Consider the following 13,195-nt stretch of genomic DNA (forward strand, 5'->3'; position numbering starts at 1 on the left):
AGGAAGGGATAGAATACTTACCAGGCGCCTTTGGGATCTTCATCTGCCGGACTTCCGGTGTAGGTATTTCATCCGCTGGGCTTAGGTCCGGTGGTATGTCATACTGATTCCGGTAAGAACACTTGTTTATTGCAAGGCGCTACGGCAGCACAAAACATAATATCTGAGAAGAGATATATAAATGTCTCCTGTGGGTTGACCTGTTTTATTTCCCTGCCATTTTATATGTATTTAGTAGTATTTATGTAAATATGTGTAGATAATATTCCGTTAGACAACTTGGTAACCACAGATTCCTATAGAACAGCCCCACATGTAACTATACTTATAATGAATTGTAGAAAGCTTCCTGTATTTTTCCATACACCAAGTATCTGAATAATGCATCACTCAGCAGGAAATGTTCTGGAGAACATTTATTGTGTTTGTTCTTACAATTCTTCATTTTTTATATTACAATCCATTCAATTTTATATCAAGGGTGGTTCAGTAAATAAGGTAACAAGACCTCTCATTGAGTAAGTTTATTCAACTCATACATATACATATAATCAATAGTATGGCCTTGGTACAGATTATTTTTCTACATAATCGCCCTATTTGTCTAAGCATTTGACAAGTATGGGGGCTAGACCAAGGTATCTATCCCGGCATAGAAGAAATCAGTGCCAAGCGCCAGAAGCCAGGGCATGATGGATTGCTGAACTTCTCAGTCAGTTGCGAATCGCCTTCCACCCAGGTGCTTCTTCAATGGTCCAAAGAGATGGAAATCACTTGGTGCCAGGTCAGGACTGTAGGAAGGATGGTCCAGTACCTCCCAATGGTAGTGCCATAACAACTCACGCGTGCGGTTGGCTGAGTGTGGCCATTATCAAAGGTAGTGCACCAAGCTCAACCCTGTTTCCATCCCATGGCATTATCAACGTACACCTCAACAAGTTGGTGATGAATATCAGCTGCTTATGTGCCTTTTGGACATACAAATCTGATCATACTACGCACCTCAATGTTTGCCCATGTTCCGCCAGCCCTGCCATCTTACAACTGATATTGGGACAGTATAACTGATATGAGCCTCAGTGTAATGACCGTGAGGGGAAGCAGTGGTCTACCTGCTCTGGCCTGGCTGGAAATTAGAATGAAATAGAGAACATTACACACGTGAGAGGTTATGTTACCTTACTTATTGAACCATCCTCGTATTACAATGCATTCACTTTTATATCAATTTATTCTATTTATATCCGGCCTCCAAACCACCCCTTCCAGCCGGCCAGCACACACCTCTGATGTTATTATCTCTTATCTAATAAATATATAATAAAACCTAAATATTAAAATATAAAAGTAAATAAATAAGTATAAAAGTGATTAAGGTAATACATATAAATCACGTTTTTCTACATATAATAGAACAGTTTTCATAGAATGTAACAAATCTTATTCATAAGGCTACAATCTTCAGTCTTCCTACAATCTTCAGTCTTCCTACAATCTTCAGTCTTCCTACAATCTTGACATCTACATGGTCTTCGATGTTCTGTATAATTACAAAAGTATATCAGATCAGTATACCTATTACACATGTGTAATAATAATAATAATAATAATAATAATAATAATTTTATTTATATAGCGCTTTTCTCCTAAACGACTCAAAGTGCTTTACATTTGCCTGGTAACATGTACAAATAGATACTGTATAACATTATATACAGCTTTATTTACATTTGTGCAGTTTGTTTATTCCCTGTTACTCACCAACAGCTGACAGCATGAAGTAATATAGCCGGGTTATATACCAGCGTGTAATATTACGCCCCTGCAAAGCATATGCAGCCTTGTGACATCTCTTCTTGCACTAATGTGCACACTTATACAGTAAGCACCTGGATCTGTATATCTATGGGGTGGTGCAACATCTTGGTGGGAGAAGTTGGGATAATCAGTGTTTGTAGCTAAATATCGGGGGCTGTACTTGCAGGATGTGATATGTAACTGAGACTGAAGGGAAGGAGATTGGGCATGTATAGGGGCATTCTCTGGTTAGTGGGTGGTTGCAGAGACTATTCTCTACTAAAGGATCTTAGAAGGTGTCTGTAATTAGGAGATGGTCTAACTCTATACTATCAGTAGGACGGCTTTTGTATCACCCAGACATCTTTCAGATGAATGCCTGACTAGGTGCACATATATACGCTTTGTAATAAAAGCACTGACATATAAAAGGGACACATGCAGTAAGAACAGTCCACAACCCTCCCAGTCATTATTAATATATGACTGGTGATGCTTGTTTTAGGAGAAGGCGTAATATGGGAAACTAATGAATAGGCTGATGGTGTAATAATAGGTGGCCGGAATGTAACGTGACGCTTTTATTCTTTCCATCATCTACATTTCCATGTGCACCCACAATCCATCCAATACAGCTTTATCTCCATTTTGTGGACAGTTACCAAAGGTGTAACATGGGCTTCCCCTGTGTATGTTCTAATACGCACATTTAAAAAACAGAACACACATTGAACGTCATCATGTTGCAGTTAGTAAATGACACTTAGCACCTTTGTGAGCTTTCAGCGCTTTTTTTTTCATAAGAAAGTCTTGTTAATTATTAAGGCATGGGGGCTGATTTACTAACATACATGTGATGTATTCCATAGCAACTAAGTAGTAATTTTCTATCAAACATCTATCCACTAGACTGATGAACGGTAAAATCTGTTGTTATAGCACATTGTCATATTTATATTATTGCATGCCTGTCCAACACACAGCCCACAAGGGGTCCTCATAGAGTCTGCAGTGTAATTAGAGAAAAAGGCCTCTAATCATAATATAACCTTCCAAAGAATCAGAGTGTGCGTCATCATCATCCTCTTTTTCTTATATAGGAATTCATGTCAGCATGGTAGCACCTTTAAAATTAGAGTGTGCAGTCCAGCCCCCCCTTCACTTGTATTTGTGTATATAAAGAAGATAGCTATTTCCTTCTGCTAGGTACCAGCACCCTCCCATCTGCCCTTAGGCGTCTATAACCAGCACAGGTTCCTGCATTGCTGTCTACATATTAGGGGGCAGTGCCAAATTAAGCCCCTGATAGGCCTGGAGCTGAAATTTATGAAAGGCCTATTGTGTGCAGCCGCAGGGAGTGTGAACAGCATGGCGGGGGTGTGACTGCTAATATGGAGGTGTGACCAGTGATGTGGGTGTGTGGTCTGTGCCGTGGCTAACACCATGGAGGGCATAGCTACCCTCCTACATTCAACCACATCAATCCTCCCCCATCTTTGCTTTTATGAAGCATACACAACCAGGTATATCATTGACCACTGAATAAAAAATAAACTAATAAAAACACTACATGCATACAAATATAATACGTACCAAGCTAAATACCCACACCAGACCATCCATGGTGCTGCTTCACCGAGTGTAATGACATCACAGGTCTCGCGAGATTTGGCATAATGGAGCACACAAACCACAAGTGAGCTGTAAACAGAGAATGTGAGTGGGATCCTGCGGCACCATGGACGGTCCAGTGTGGGTATTTAGCTTGGTAAGTATATATTTGTATGCACCTTGACGGAAATTTTAATCTTGCAACTGCCCCTTCATATCTTATACAAACATTGTGCTTTTATTTGCCATTGTATCATGCTCCCATAACATTGCAGGCTCGCTCTTAATTTCAGACATCCAAAAATCATCCCTGCCATATATTGTGCGTGTGTGTATATAATTTATATTATATATATACACACACACACACACACATTATATATATATATATATATATATATATATATACATACACACACACACATATATATATATATATATATATACACACACACACACACACACATACATACATACATACACACAAAAATCCGCACTCACATCTTCCACAGCTGTTCAATATTCAGGGTGCTCCCCACTGGCACCACTCTGGGTCCAGATATATATAGGTAGGTAAGTCAGAGACAAAGGGGCACTCACCAGAGTAACAGTAAAATATCAGCAGATACAAATTTGTCAGAGGAATAGCATTCCTCTGACACATTTGTTTCTGCTGATGCTTTGCTGTCTTGGCTGCATGTCTTGAGAAAGGTCTTCCCTGACCGAAACGTCGATACATTGGAAATGTGAGCAATAAATTACTGTTGAACTGACTATTACTCTGGTGAGTGCCCCTTTGTCTCTGACTTATATATATATATATATATATACACACACATATATACATATATATATATTTACATCTATATACACAGTATAATATATGTATTCATTTTTAGAGTGTGTGTATACATATAACTGTAAGTAGTGCCTCAGCCTGCCCTTCATTATGTATACTATCAGTTACTAATAGCAGCAGCAGCCAGACATCTAGGCTAGCAGGTGTGACACCTCACCTCAATCAGGAGGATCAGACACGCTGCTGGGCTGCCTACACGGAGTTGCTGTGCGACTGCTGTGCTTGTGCTGGTCGGACTGTGGACATGCTTCAGGCCAGGGTGCGGTGATGGCTGGGCAGCACGTTTGTGACGTCACACACCGTGACTTCTCGCGGTGCGGAGATGCCGAGCCCGAGTTACTGTGTGAATGCGGTGCAGGGAAGGCTAGTGAAGCCTCCCACTGCACCGCTGTCATGTATAATTCATCTATGCTGGCGGCATGCGACCCGCGGCCGGGGGGGGGGGGAAGAGATCAGTCGATGCAAAATGCTGTAAAAAAATGTAAAAAAAATTACTCTGTTATGCTGCTGTGGGGCCTATTTTGATGGTGGGCCTGGAGCTACAGCTCCATCAGCCCCATTGTTAATCCGGCCCTGTTAGGGGGCATTATATAAATATACAATAATAAGCTGTAACTAAAAAATATAAATAGGGTTTTGGTAAATGACTGAATGAAAGCAGGGGATTGGGTGCCAGTATACCAAACCATTTGGAGCAATGCTGGAGGATGGGAAATAAATAAAACAAAGGGACATTACTCTGTACAAACACTGAACCCTTCTGTAGATAAGAACATGTATTAGGTCTGCTCGGTACTGTATGTGTAGCTGAGTATATAAGGCTGTGTTTTATGACACTTATATCTGATAATGTTAGGAAAACATATGTGTGTGACTGCAGGAAAATGTAACAAATCCCTCTTGGAACATTTTTAAACATTAGTGTTTCCTATGTGATATGGGCGCTGTCATTGTATGACTTCCTTTATTCATACACGTAAGCCTAAAATATGTCCCTTCATATGTCAGAAATGATGCAGAAAACAACCTGTCTGGCATAATAGTGACTGCTTATGGTTAGTATTGTATGAATTAAGCGATATGTTAGACTTATATTTTAGTGTGCGCCGGTGGGTGGTGTGTTGCATGATATAAAAGCTGGTGAACAGGGGGTAGCAAAATATTTTATAGAAAAGTTGGTGGAGAAATAGTGGCATATGAGGGACAAGATCATGGGCATGTTAGAGACAAGCTGGTGGGTAGGGGCTGGCATATGAAATGAAAGCTGGTGAGCAGGGAGTGGCATGTGATAGAATAGATGGAAATGTGTATGATGTCAGTGGTTTTGCTTTATTTAAATTGTCATTTATTATAAATCCCTCAGATACCAGTTTAGAAATAAAACAACAGTAAAGAAGCACTGACCAGCTGACAGTGGGGTCACACTAACCCCAGAGATCTTACTTTTCTGGACCCATGTCAGGACCACCAAGTGGCATGTAAGAGAAAAGCTGGTTGGTAGAAGGTGACATGTGAGAGAGAATCTGGTGGGAATGGGGTGGAATGCTTTGCATGATTGTGGGGCATGTGAAGTAAGAGCTGGTGAGCAGGGGTTGGAATGTGAGAGACGTTGGTGGGTAGGGTTGGCATGTTATAGAAAACTTGCCAGTCAGGAGACATTTGGGTGCAAAGTTATTGGGTAGGATGTGCATAGGATAGAAAAGCTGGTGGGCTGATTGTGGTATATGATAGAATAGATAGAAATGTAAATATTTATCATCATTTGTTTTGCTTTAGTTAATTTGTTTTTTATGATAAAGCCTCCAACCACAGAGTATTTGTGTGGCCAGTCACCATTTTAGAAACAAAGCAGTAAAGAAATAGTATCCAGCAGAAAAGAGGATCTTGTGTGGGAAAAGCTCTTGTGCAGGAGTGTTATTTGTGAGATAGAGACTGAGCATATATGAAGCTGGTATAATGTCAGGCAGAGCATGATACCTGTTATAGTCTTGGTATCAGTACTATATACATATATAAGTTTGGAATAGAATCAGGGCAGAGTGTGGTCCCTGTAATGTGCTGGGTATAAGATACTGTATATAAATGAGGCTGGCACAGAATCAGGGCAGTGTGTGATCCCTATAATATACTAAGTATGTACAGTATACTATACAGGATGTAGTCATAATGCCGGCTATTTGAATGCCGGCGCCAGTCAGAATCCTGACCGCCGGCATCCCAATGGTAAGTAGTGGGGTTAGGGAGAGGGTGAGGGTTAGGCACTAGGGGGGGGGGAGGGTTAAGCACTAAGGGGAGGTTAGGTTTAGGGTGCAGGGAGGAATGGTTAGGTGCAGGGTTAGGGGTTAAGGGAGGGGTACTTATCTGTAGGCATTGGGATTGTAATCCAGTCCGGGATGCCGCCATCAGGATTCTGACCGCTGGCATCCTGTACCCAACCGATACTGTACATATATGGGGCTGGATTATTGTCAGAATAAAGTGTGTTATGTATAATGTAATTGTATCAGTACTGTACATATCAGGCTGGCAAAGTGTCAAGACAATGTATGGTCAGTGTAATGTACATTGTGTGACATTTGTGGGAACATCTGTTGGGCATGGAAGGACAGGGGTGAAAAAATTTGAAAGGCAAGGGTTAGCATATGGGATAAACGCTGGTGGGCAGAGGGTGTCATGGGAGATAAGACATGGTTGCTGTGGGAGCATGTGAGAGAACAGTTGGTAGGGAGTGTTTGGCATGTGATATAAATCTGGTGAGCATGTGGGCATGTGAGTAAATGTTGGTGACCAGGGGGATATGAACAAAAAGCTGGTAGAGAGGACATCAAATGTGAGCTAGAAGCTGGTAGGCACAGGGTGGCATATGATAGAATAGTTGGTGAGCAGAGAATGACTTGTGATTGAATAGATACAGGACTAGGGCTGAAACGGGAGGTGTTGGGCATATTATAGTGGTCAATGATCCTGCCCACTATGCCAATAAGTAAGGTGTAGAGCTAGATGAGAGTGAGAGAGACACCTCAAATTCCTGACTCACCATGCTGTGATCCAGCAGTAATCAAGGAAAACAACTCAGGCCTCACTGACGGGCGCAGCACTGATGCGGGAGAAGAAGATCCCTGCCTTGTACACCGGCCTTGGATAGCTGTAAAGAAAGGAATGGCAGTTCTGTGAGAGCACCACTATTCACATCACTGATCAAACTATACTCACCAAGTAACGAGTTCATCTGATGACCTTGGTGGAATCCTTGCTCCTACTCTTCATGGACATGATGGTGTTCTACTAGCAGGCTCTCAATGATGTTACCAGATGATCTGTGGACAGAATACACCTTATTACTTATCCTGTCCCTATTCCATCTCTGGTGATACTCTCTACAATCATTTACATGCAGCCCTGGCTGTTATACTCTACATGACATACAATAACCCAATCATCCACTGCACTGATCAGTTACATTTGGGATACATACCAGCTAGAGTACATTACTAGCGTCTTCATGAGTGCTATAATAAATTCTCCAACATTTGTTCCCCCTGGATCACGTACCATAAGTCCCCGTGAAACAACTGATATTGCATGGTTCTCTTGCTTATTCTGAGGTGTCCATCCTCTGCTAACATCCCTGACAGGCCTCTTCTCCTCTCCTCATCCCCTATCCTCCATTTCCCCCATTTTATTATATCTCTTATGCTTAACTCAAGCTGTATGTCAGTTTAGGTAATAACCTCAGGACTGCTATTGTTCTCCAATTAGTCTTGTGAGAAGCCTATTGTACACCTTTCATTATGAATATTGATTATTACTGCTCCTTACATTATTGTTACTAGCTCTAGCTCCCTTTATCCTGCCTCCATTTAAAATATTCCATTAAACATATTTAAAAAATAATAACACACAAATATATTATGTACATACATGCAGAGACCTCCATTGGTGTAACCAGCAGTGCTGCTGCCTGAGCTCTGTGTACTTATAGGCAGGGTGGCTTTGGCAGGGTTCTCCAGGTGGAGTTGGTAAATGAGAACCCATGAAATACTGCCTGGTCCTTAGATGTTATTGGCTGTTTGCTGGCCTCTGCTGCTTCCAGACTTTCCAGGTGGTTCTTTCTGCATCCAGAGTGAGGAATGGCTGACTACAGAAAGAAGAAATAAGTGATTATTGAATCTTTCATTTCAATGTGTAAGATAGAAAAACAGCATTTATGAAACTTCTGTGTACTATGTGCCCTCAGGAGAAGCCTACGTAACCTAGAAGAGCACCTTGGTGAGCAGACAGGATAATGAATTTCCAGAGGCTCACTATGGTAAAGTGTAACTATCACTTTATATGCCAACCACTTTATTTCCCCCCATTCATTAACAAACATTTAGTGTTTTTACTGCAATACTGAATTATGTAAGGCAAGAAGAGCCCCACTAATAGTGGAAATTCCCCTTTGCACAAAAAAAATGTTTTTTTTGTGCAAAGGGGAATTTCCGCGTCCGCCCTTATCTCATTTCCAAAATATCACTCTGAGAAAGTAAATCTTAAGCTGGCCACACACATAGCGATATTTTACCCGATCTGGCCGATTCCGACACATTGGAACTACAGATCGTGTAAACCATGGCCAAATCCTGAGTAAATCGTGAGTCCTCACTCACGATGACGATGCAATGCGCGTCCCCGCTGGTCACACATCGCATCGTCAGATCTGCCATGCAGTAGGCCAGATCTGACAATCTAGGAGGCGATGCTCTGTGAAAGTCTGGATGCAGGAGAGATCGTATGAAGATTGGACACCAAATTGTGTGCAGATCGTGTGGAGATCGTGTGTAGAGCTACCGGGGAGAGTTTCAAGGGAAATCGTACACAAATCGTACACATTGGCTGATCATGTGCAGATCACCATGTGTGTGGCCAGCTTTAGACCTTACTGCTCTGGAAACATAGGAGTGCCGGTGTGCCTACTCCCTGCTTTATAATGAGCTCCCTTATTCAGCCTGTGCTAATTTGTGGTCTTCCACAGATGCTGCCATCTTGCCCATGTGTTTTGATGGAAATGTTGGTGCACTGGGTGCTCACAGCTGGCTTTACTCAGTGCAGCGACTGTGTTGTTTTTCACCAATGATCCAGAGGAGGAAATCTCTTTGTGCCCTGAACCAGCAGTTATGAGAATGAAGTCTGCCAATTCATTAGGAAAGAGTGACACCACTCAGGCACAAGGCACTGTGGGGTCTATTTAGTAAACAAAATGAAGGCTTTTGTCCAGCATTATTTTTTCTAATAACAGTGCTACAGCCTCCATAGGTTTCAATGGGGACTGTGCACAAACTCTATTTAAAAACACCATCTAAGGATGGCATTATGTGCACCATCAGTGGAGATAAGCAGGAAGAGACCGTTCTCTTCCTGCTTTCTCCCATACTGCATTGCACCCAAGGCTACTTTGGGGCAGAAGGGTAAAAGACGACAGTGGACTCTGTTATCTCTTCACTAGGTCTGTCTCGGCGCCCAAAAATATAAATATGGAGATAAAAGACAAGAGAACAGAGGTGATGCTATTATGCCGCTTCTCACTTTCCTTTTTAAATAGAGCCCTGTGTGTCCTTATAAACTTATTATGTGGGGGTGGGAGGGGTTAGAGTGGGGGGGGGAGTGAGAGAGAGTGAGATGGTAGAAGTGACAGGTGCACATCTCCTTAGATCTATGTGACTGACACTTATACATCATCTGCTGTTCTGTGTTATACTTACTGGAGCGGGTATGTACGGGGGTGCAACTTCAAGAGCTTCAATTGAGACCCAGTCAACATGCTGGAAAAATGGATGGTGGCGGATCTTTCCATGCACTCCGAGGCGTCTGGTCGGATCTTTATCGCGCAGCTGAAAAAGTGATTTGTATTTAATTTAGTGACTTTAATTAATACAGCAGACGTGCTCAGCACAATCATGTTATACACATTTCTGCTGCCTGGCACAGAGGAATATAAAGTGATCTGTCCATGGCCACAGTATGATAACACTGAGATTCTATCTGGGGACTGTAGCATGTCTCACATTGGGCCTGATGCAGAGGAGGATGCATTTAATGCATCAGACAAAAGTGCCGGATGTTATATATGTGTGCATGGGTCTGAGACGCACTGAGCAAGCATCCTGATGGTTACCGCCAGGGGACGCAGATTGGAATTTCATGGAGACATATGCAATTCTGATAAACGTTCCTGGCCGGTGACTGGGGGTGACTTATGTCGGTGTACATGTCAGCAGGCAGTCTCACGGACTGCATTGTAAGATGCATTTCCACTGGCACCGGCGGCCATGTACCATCGGACATTCTGAGAAACCATAGGATTGCTCTGTCAGGTGATGCGACCGGTGTCCACTCAATTGTGCATCTATTTGTGCACTGCAGCAGATTACAGCATTACAGTAACAGCCGGCCGGTGTCTCAGTAGACAGCCCATCAGCTGCATAAAGTCACAGTAGCCCATCATCATTTCCCACTCCAGGAACACCTAAGCACCAAGTCATTCCTTCCCATATTCCCTGTCATATGTCTGTGCAACAATGGGGGATCAGGTCTGGCTTCATTATAAAGTGGACAATTGTTTAGAAATTTGGAAATGAAATAATTACTCTTATAAATCTTACTAGACAAATATATACTTATATGTAACATCATGGTGTGCAAGCCCAAGGGTACACAGCCAGAGTACTCAAAGACCACACATGTGACCACTAGAAATATGTTTGTGGGCTTTGTTAGAATAATTAGTATTTTTCCAATTTGTCTCACTATACATTAGTCTTTAGTTACTTTTCTTATTATTGTCTCTTTTTCTAACAATAATGATAGCAGAGAAAACAGTTTGATGATTTAGTCATTTGTGTATGTACTTCAGTGGAGCTACTAGGGGGTGCGGGCCGTACCAGGTGACATAATCTGAGGGGGTGACACCAAAATAGTAGGAGCTACTCTGCTATTTTGCTGTCACCCCCTAGGATAGTGTCATCAAGCAGAGCAATTGGAGTAGTTTCAGTGAAAAACTACTCCAATCCCTTCAATTCACATACTTTTAGTAAGCAGATCGCATTTCCCATACTAAAATGTGAAAAAAATACCGGGGGAAGCCCTGTGATGGCGTTATCAATTGTTTCCACAAGCTGATTACTGTAAAAAAAAAAAAAAGTTTAAAACAGAAAAACACTTACTTACCGGTGATCGGTGCTCTGGTGATGTCCTCTGGGGCTCCTGTCAGCTGGTCTACGTGCTCCTGCACTGTGACCCTGGTCAGCTGCTGCCTAAAGGAGCTGACTGGGATCAGAGTGCAGGAGCCGGCGGACCAGCTGACCAGAGCCCCAGAGGGAGGACTTCACCGGAGCACCATTCACCAAGGTAAGTGTAAGTGAGCGGAGGTGGAGGTGGCTGGTGAGTCGGTGGCACATGCTTTATCGCAAGCTCTGTCCCTGCAAAGGATTTTTTATATATTCCTGTGATATTTCCTAAATTCGCAATGCGAATGTAGGTAAAAATATAACACTACAACTGATTGTAGTAAATAGGGCCCTTAGTGTGGTATCACATGGGGGCATCTATGTGTTTAAAAATCAGTAAATGTTAAACATGGCATCACATGAGAAGCTAATACTGGTCCTGATTCAGAGCCAGATGCTCTGACAGAGCACTCGCTCTGAATCAGGGCCGTCCCTCTGAATTTAAGAGCGGCCTCCTGGCCGCTCGCATTGCTGTGGGTGACCACCCACAGCTATAGCGAGCGGCCAAAATGATGGTCCATCGGGCTTGCAACGAGAGCCTTGTGGTAGGGTCTCATCTGCCGCAAGCCCTGGAGTGCTTTTGGCTCTATCAGAGCCAAAAGCACTCCCACTGACATCACTAGTGATGTCAGTGGGGCCGGCCCCAGACGGTAGGCGTTCCCATGGAAACGCCTCCATCTGGGCAGCCATGCCCCCGGCACGCCCACCAAAGGCGGCGTTCTGTCATTCACCATCAACAGCACGCCTCCTTTGGAGCGAGACCCATAACAACGGCTTGGCCATCGTTATTCGGGTCTCGCGCATGCGCACGATGGAGCCCCCTCCGTCGTGCGCATGCGCACTTGGCCAACATCGACCCGCTTGCAAGCGCTCAGCGCTCTCGAGTGGGTCTGAATCAGGCCCACTGTCTGCAGTGTCTAAGGAAAGTGTAATAATTGCTCATGTCAAATGTTTCATAGGAACTAATTTGTTTTTGTCACACTCAACGGGTTATTTAATAGGTCCGAAATTACAGAGCTGGCATGATTTTGACAAGTTCGTCTTTAAATTTTAAGCGGCAATCAGTTATATGGCAAAACCAGACTTATAACGGATTGCCACTTTAAATGCTGAAATCATACCATAATCTTGAAACCAATAGCACAGTGATAAATGGAATGTTAATTTAAACATCTAGGATTTCCCTCATGCTGTATATAATGTTATATAATGTTATCTATAGCCATTAGAGTTGCATAAGTTACAGAAATACTTCTAAACGTAATATCTAGGTTACCTTTACAATGATGTCTCTGGCTGCTGCGCCTGGTGCTTTAAATAGCTTACGTTGGAAGGTAAGTCTGCTGGTGATCATTTGGGTTAGGATGACACCAAACGAATACCAGTCAGCACCAGCGTTGTAGTTCTTGCCAGACCGCATCTACCAGAAGAGAGATAATAGTTATTATGGCTGTCACCAATCCCTCTCTAATTTACATTCTTTTATCTCACTGCCCCAGTCCATCACTCTATATAATAAGTGTTTATGTGGGGATAGAATACATGAAGGTAGAATAACAATACAATGTAATGCTCCAATTCAGAACACTGATGAGTGACTGTGCAAGCTTGTAATCATATTGGCATGTGCTGGGTTGTATGGGGAAGGCTGCATGTATACTAT

General features: G+C 42.7%; 1 protein-coding gene across 5 annotated transcripts in view; it reads right to left on the reverse strand.

Annotated features, from left to right (window-relative positions):
* Positions 1-429: 429 nt before the first annotated feature.
* The window catches only part of LOC148511682 (protein kinase C delta type-like), an 89,640-nt gene continuing 76,874 nt past the window's right edge, over positions 430-13,195 (reverse strand). For 4 of the 5 annotated variants that reach the window (XM_088482820.1, XM_088482817.1, XM_088482818.1 and 1 more), the window contains 5 exons: positions 12,809-12,952; positions 10,009-10,137; positions 8,189-8,405; positions 7,305-7,584; positions 430-1,540 (listed from right to left, as the gene is read on the reverse strand). In XM_088482820.1, coding sequence (XP_088338946.1) covers positions 8,244-8,405; positions 10,009-10,137; positions 12,809-12,952 — 435 coding nt within the window. In that variant the 3' untranslated portion in view covers positions 430-1,540; positions 7,305-7,584; positions 8,189-8,243. The remainder of the gene's footprint in view (positions 1,541-7,304; positions 7,585-8,188; positions 8,406-10,008; positions 10,138-12,808; positions 12,953-13,195) is intronic. The other variant, XM_088482819.1, reaches the window with a different exon arrangement.

Source organism: Taudactylus pleione, unplaced genomic scaffold (genome assembly GCF_031769625.1).
Source record: "Taudactylus pleione unplaced genomic scaffold, aTauple2 ptg000296l, whole genome shotgun sequence".
Classification (NCBI taxonomy): domain Eukaryota; kingdom Metazoa; phylum Chordata; class Amphibia; order Anura; family Myobatrachidae; genus Taudactylus; species Taudactylus pleione.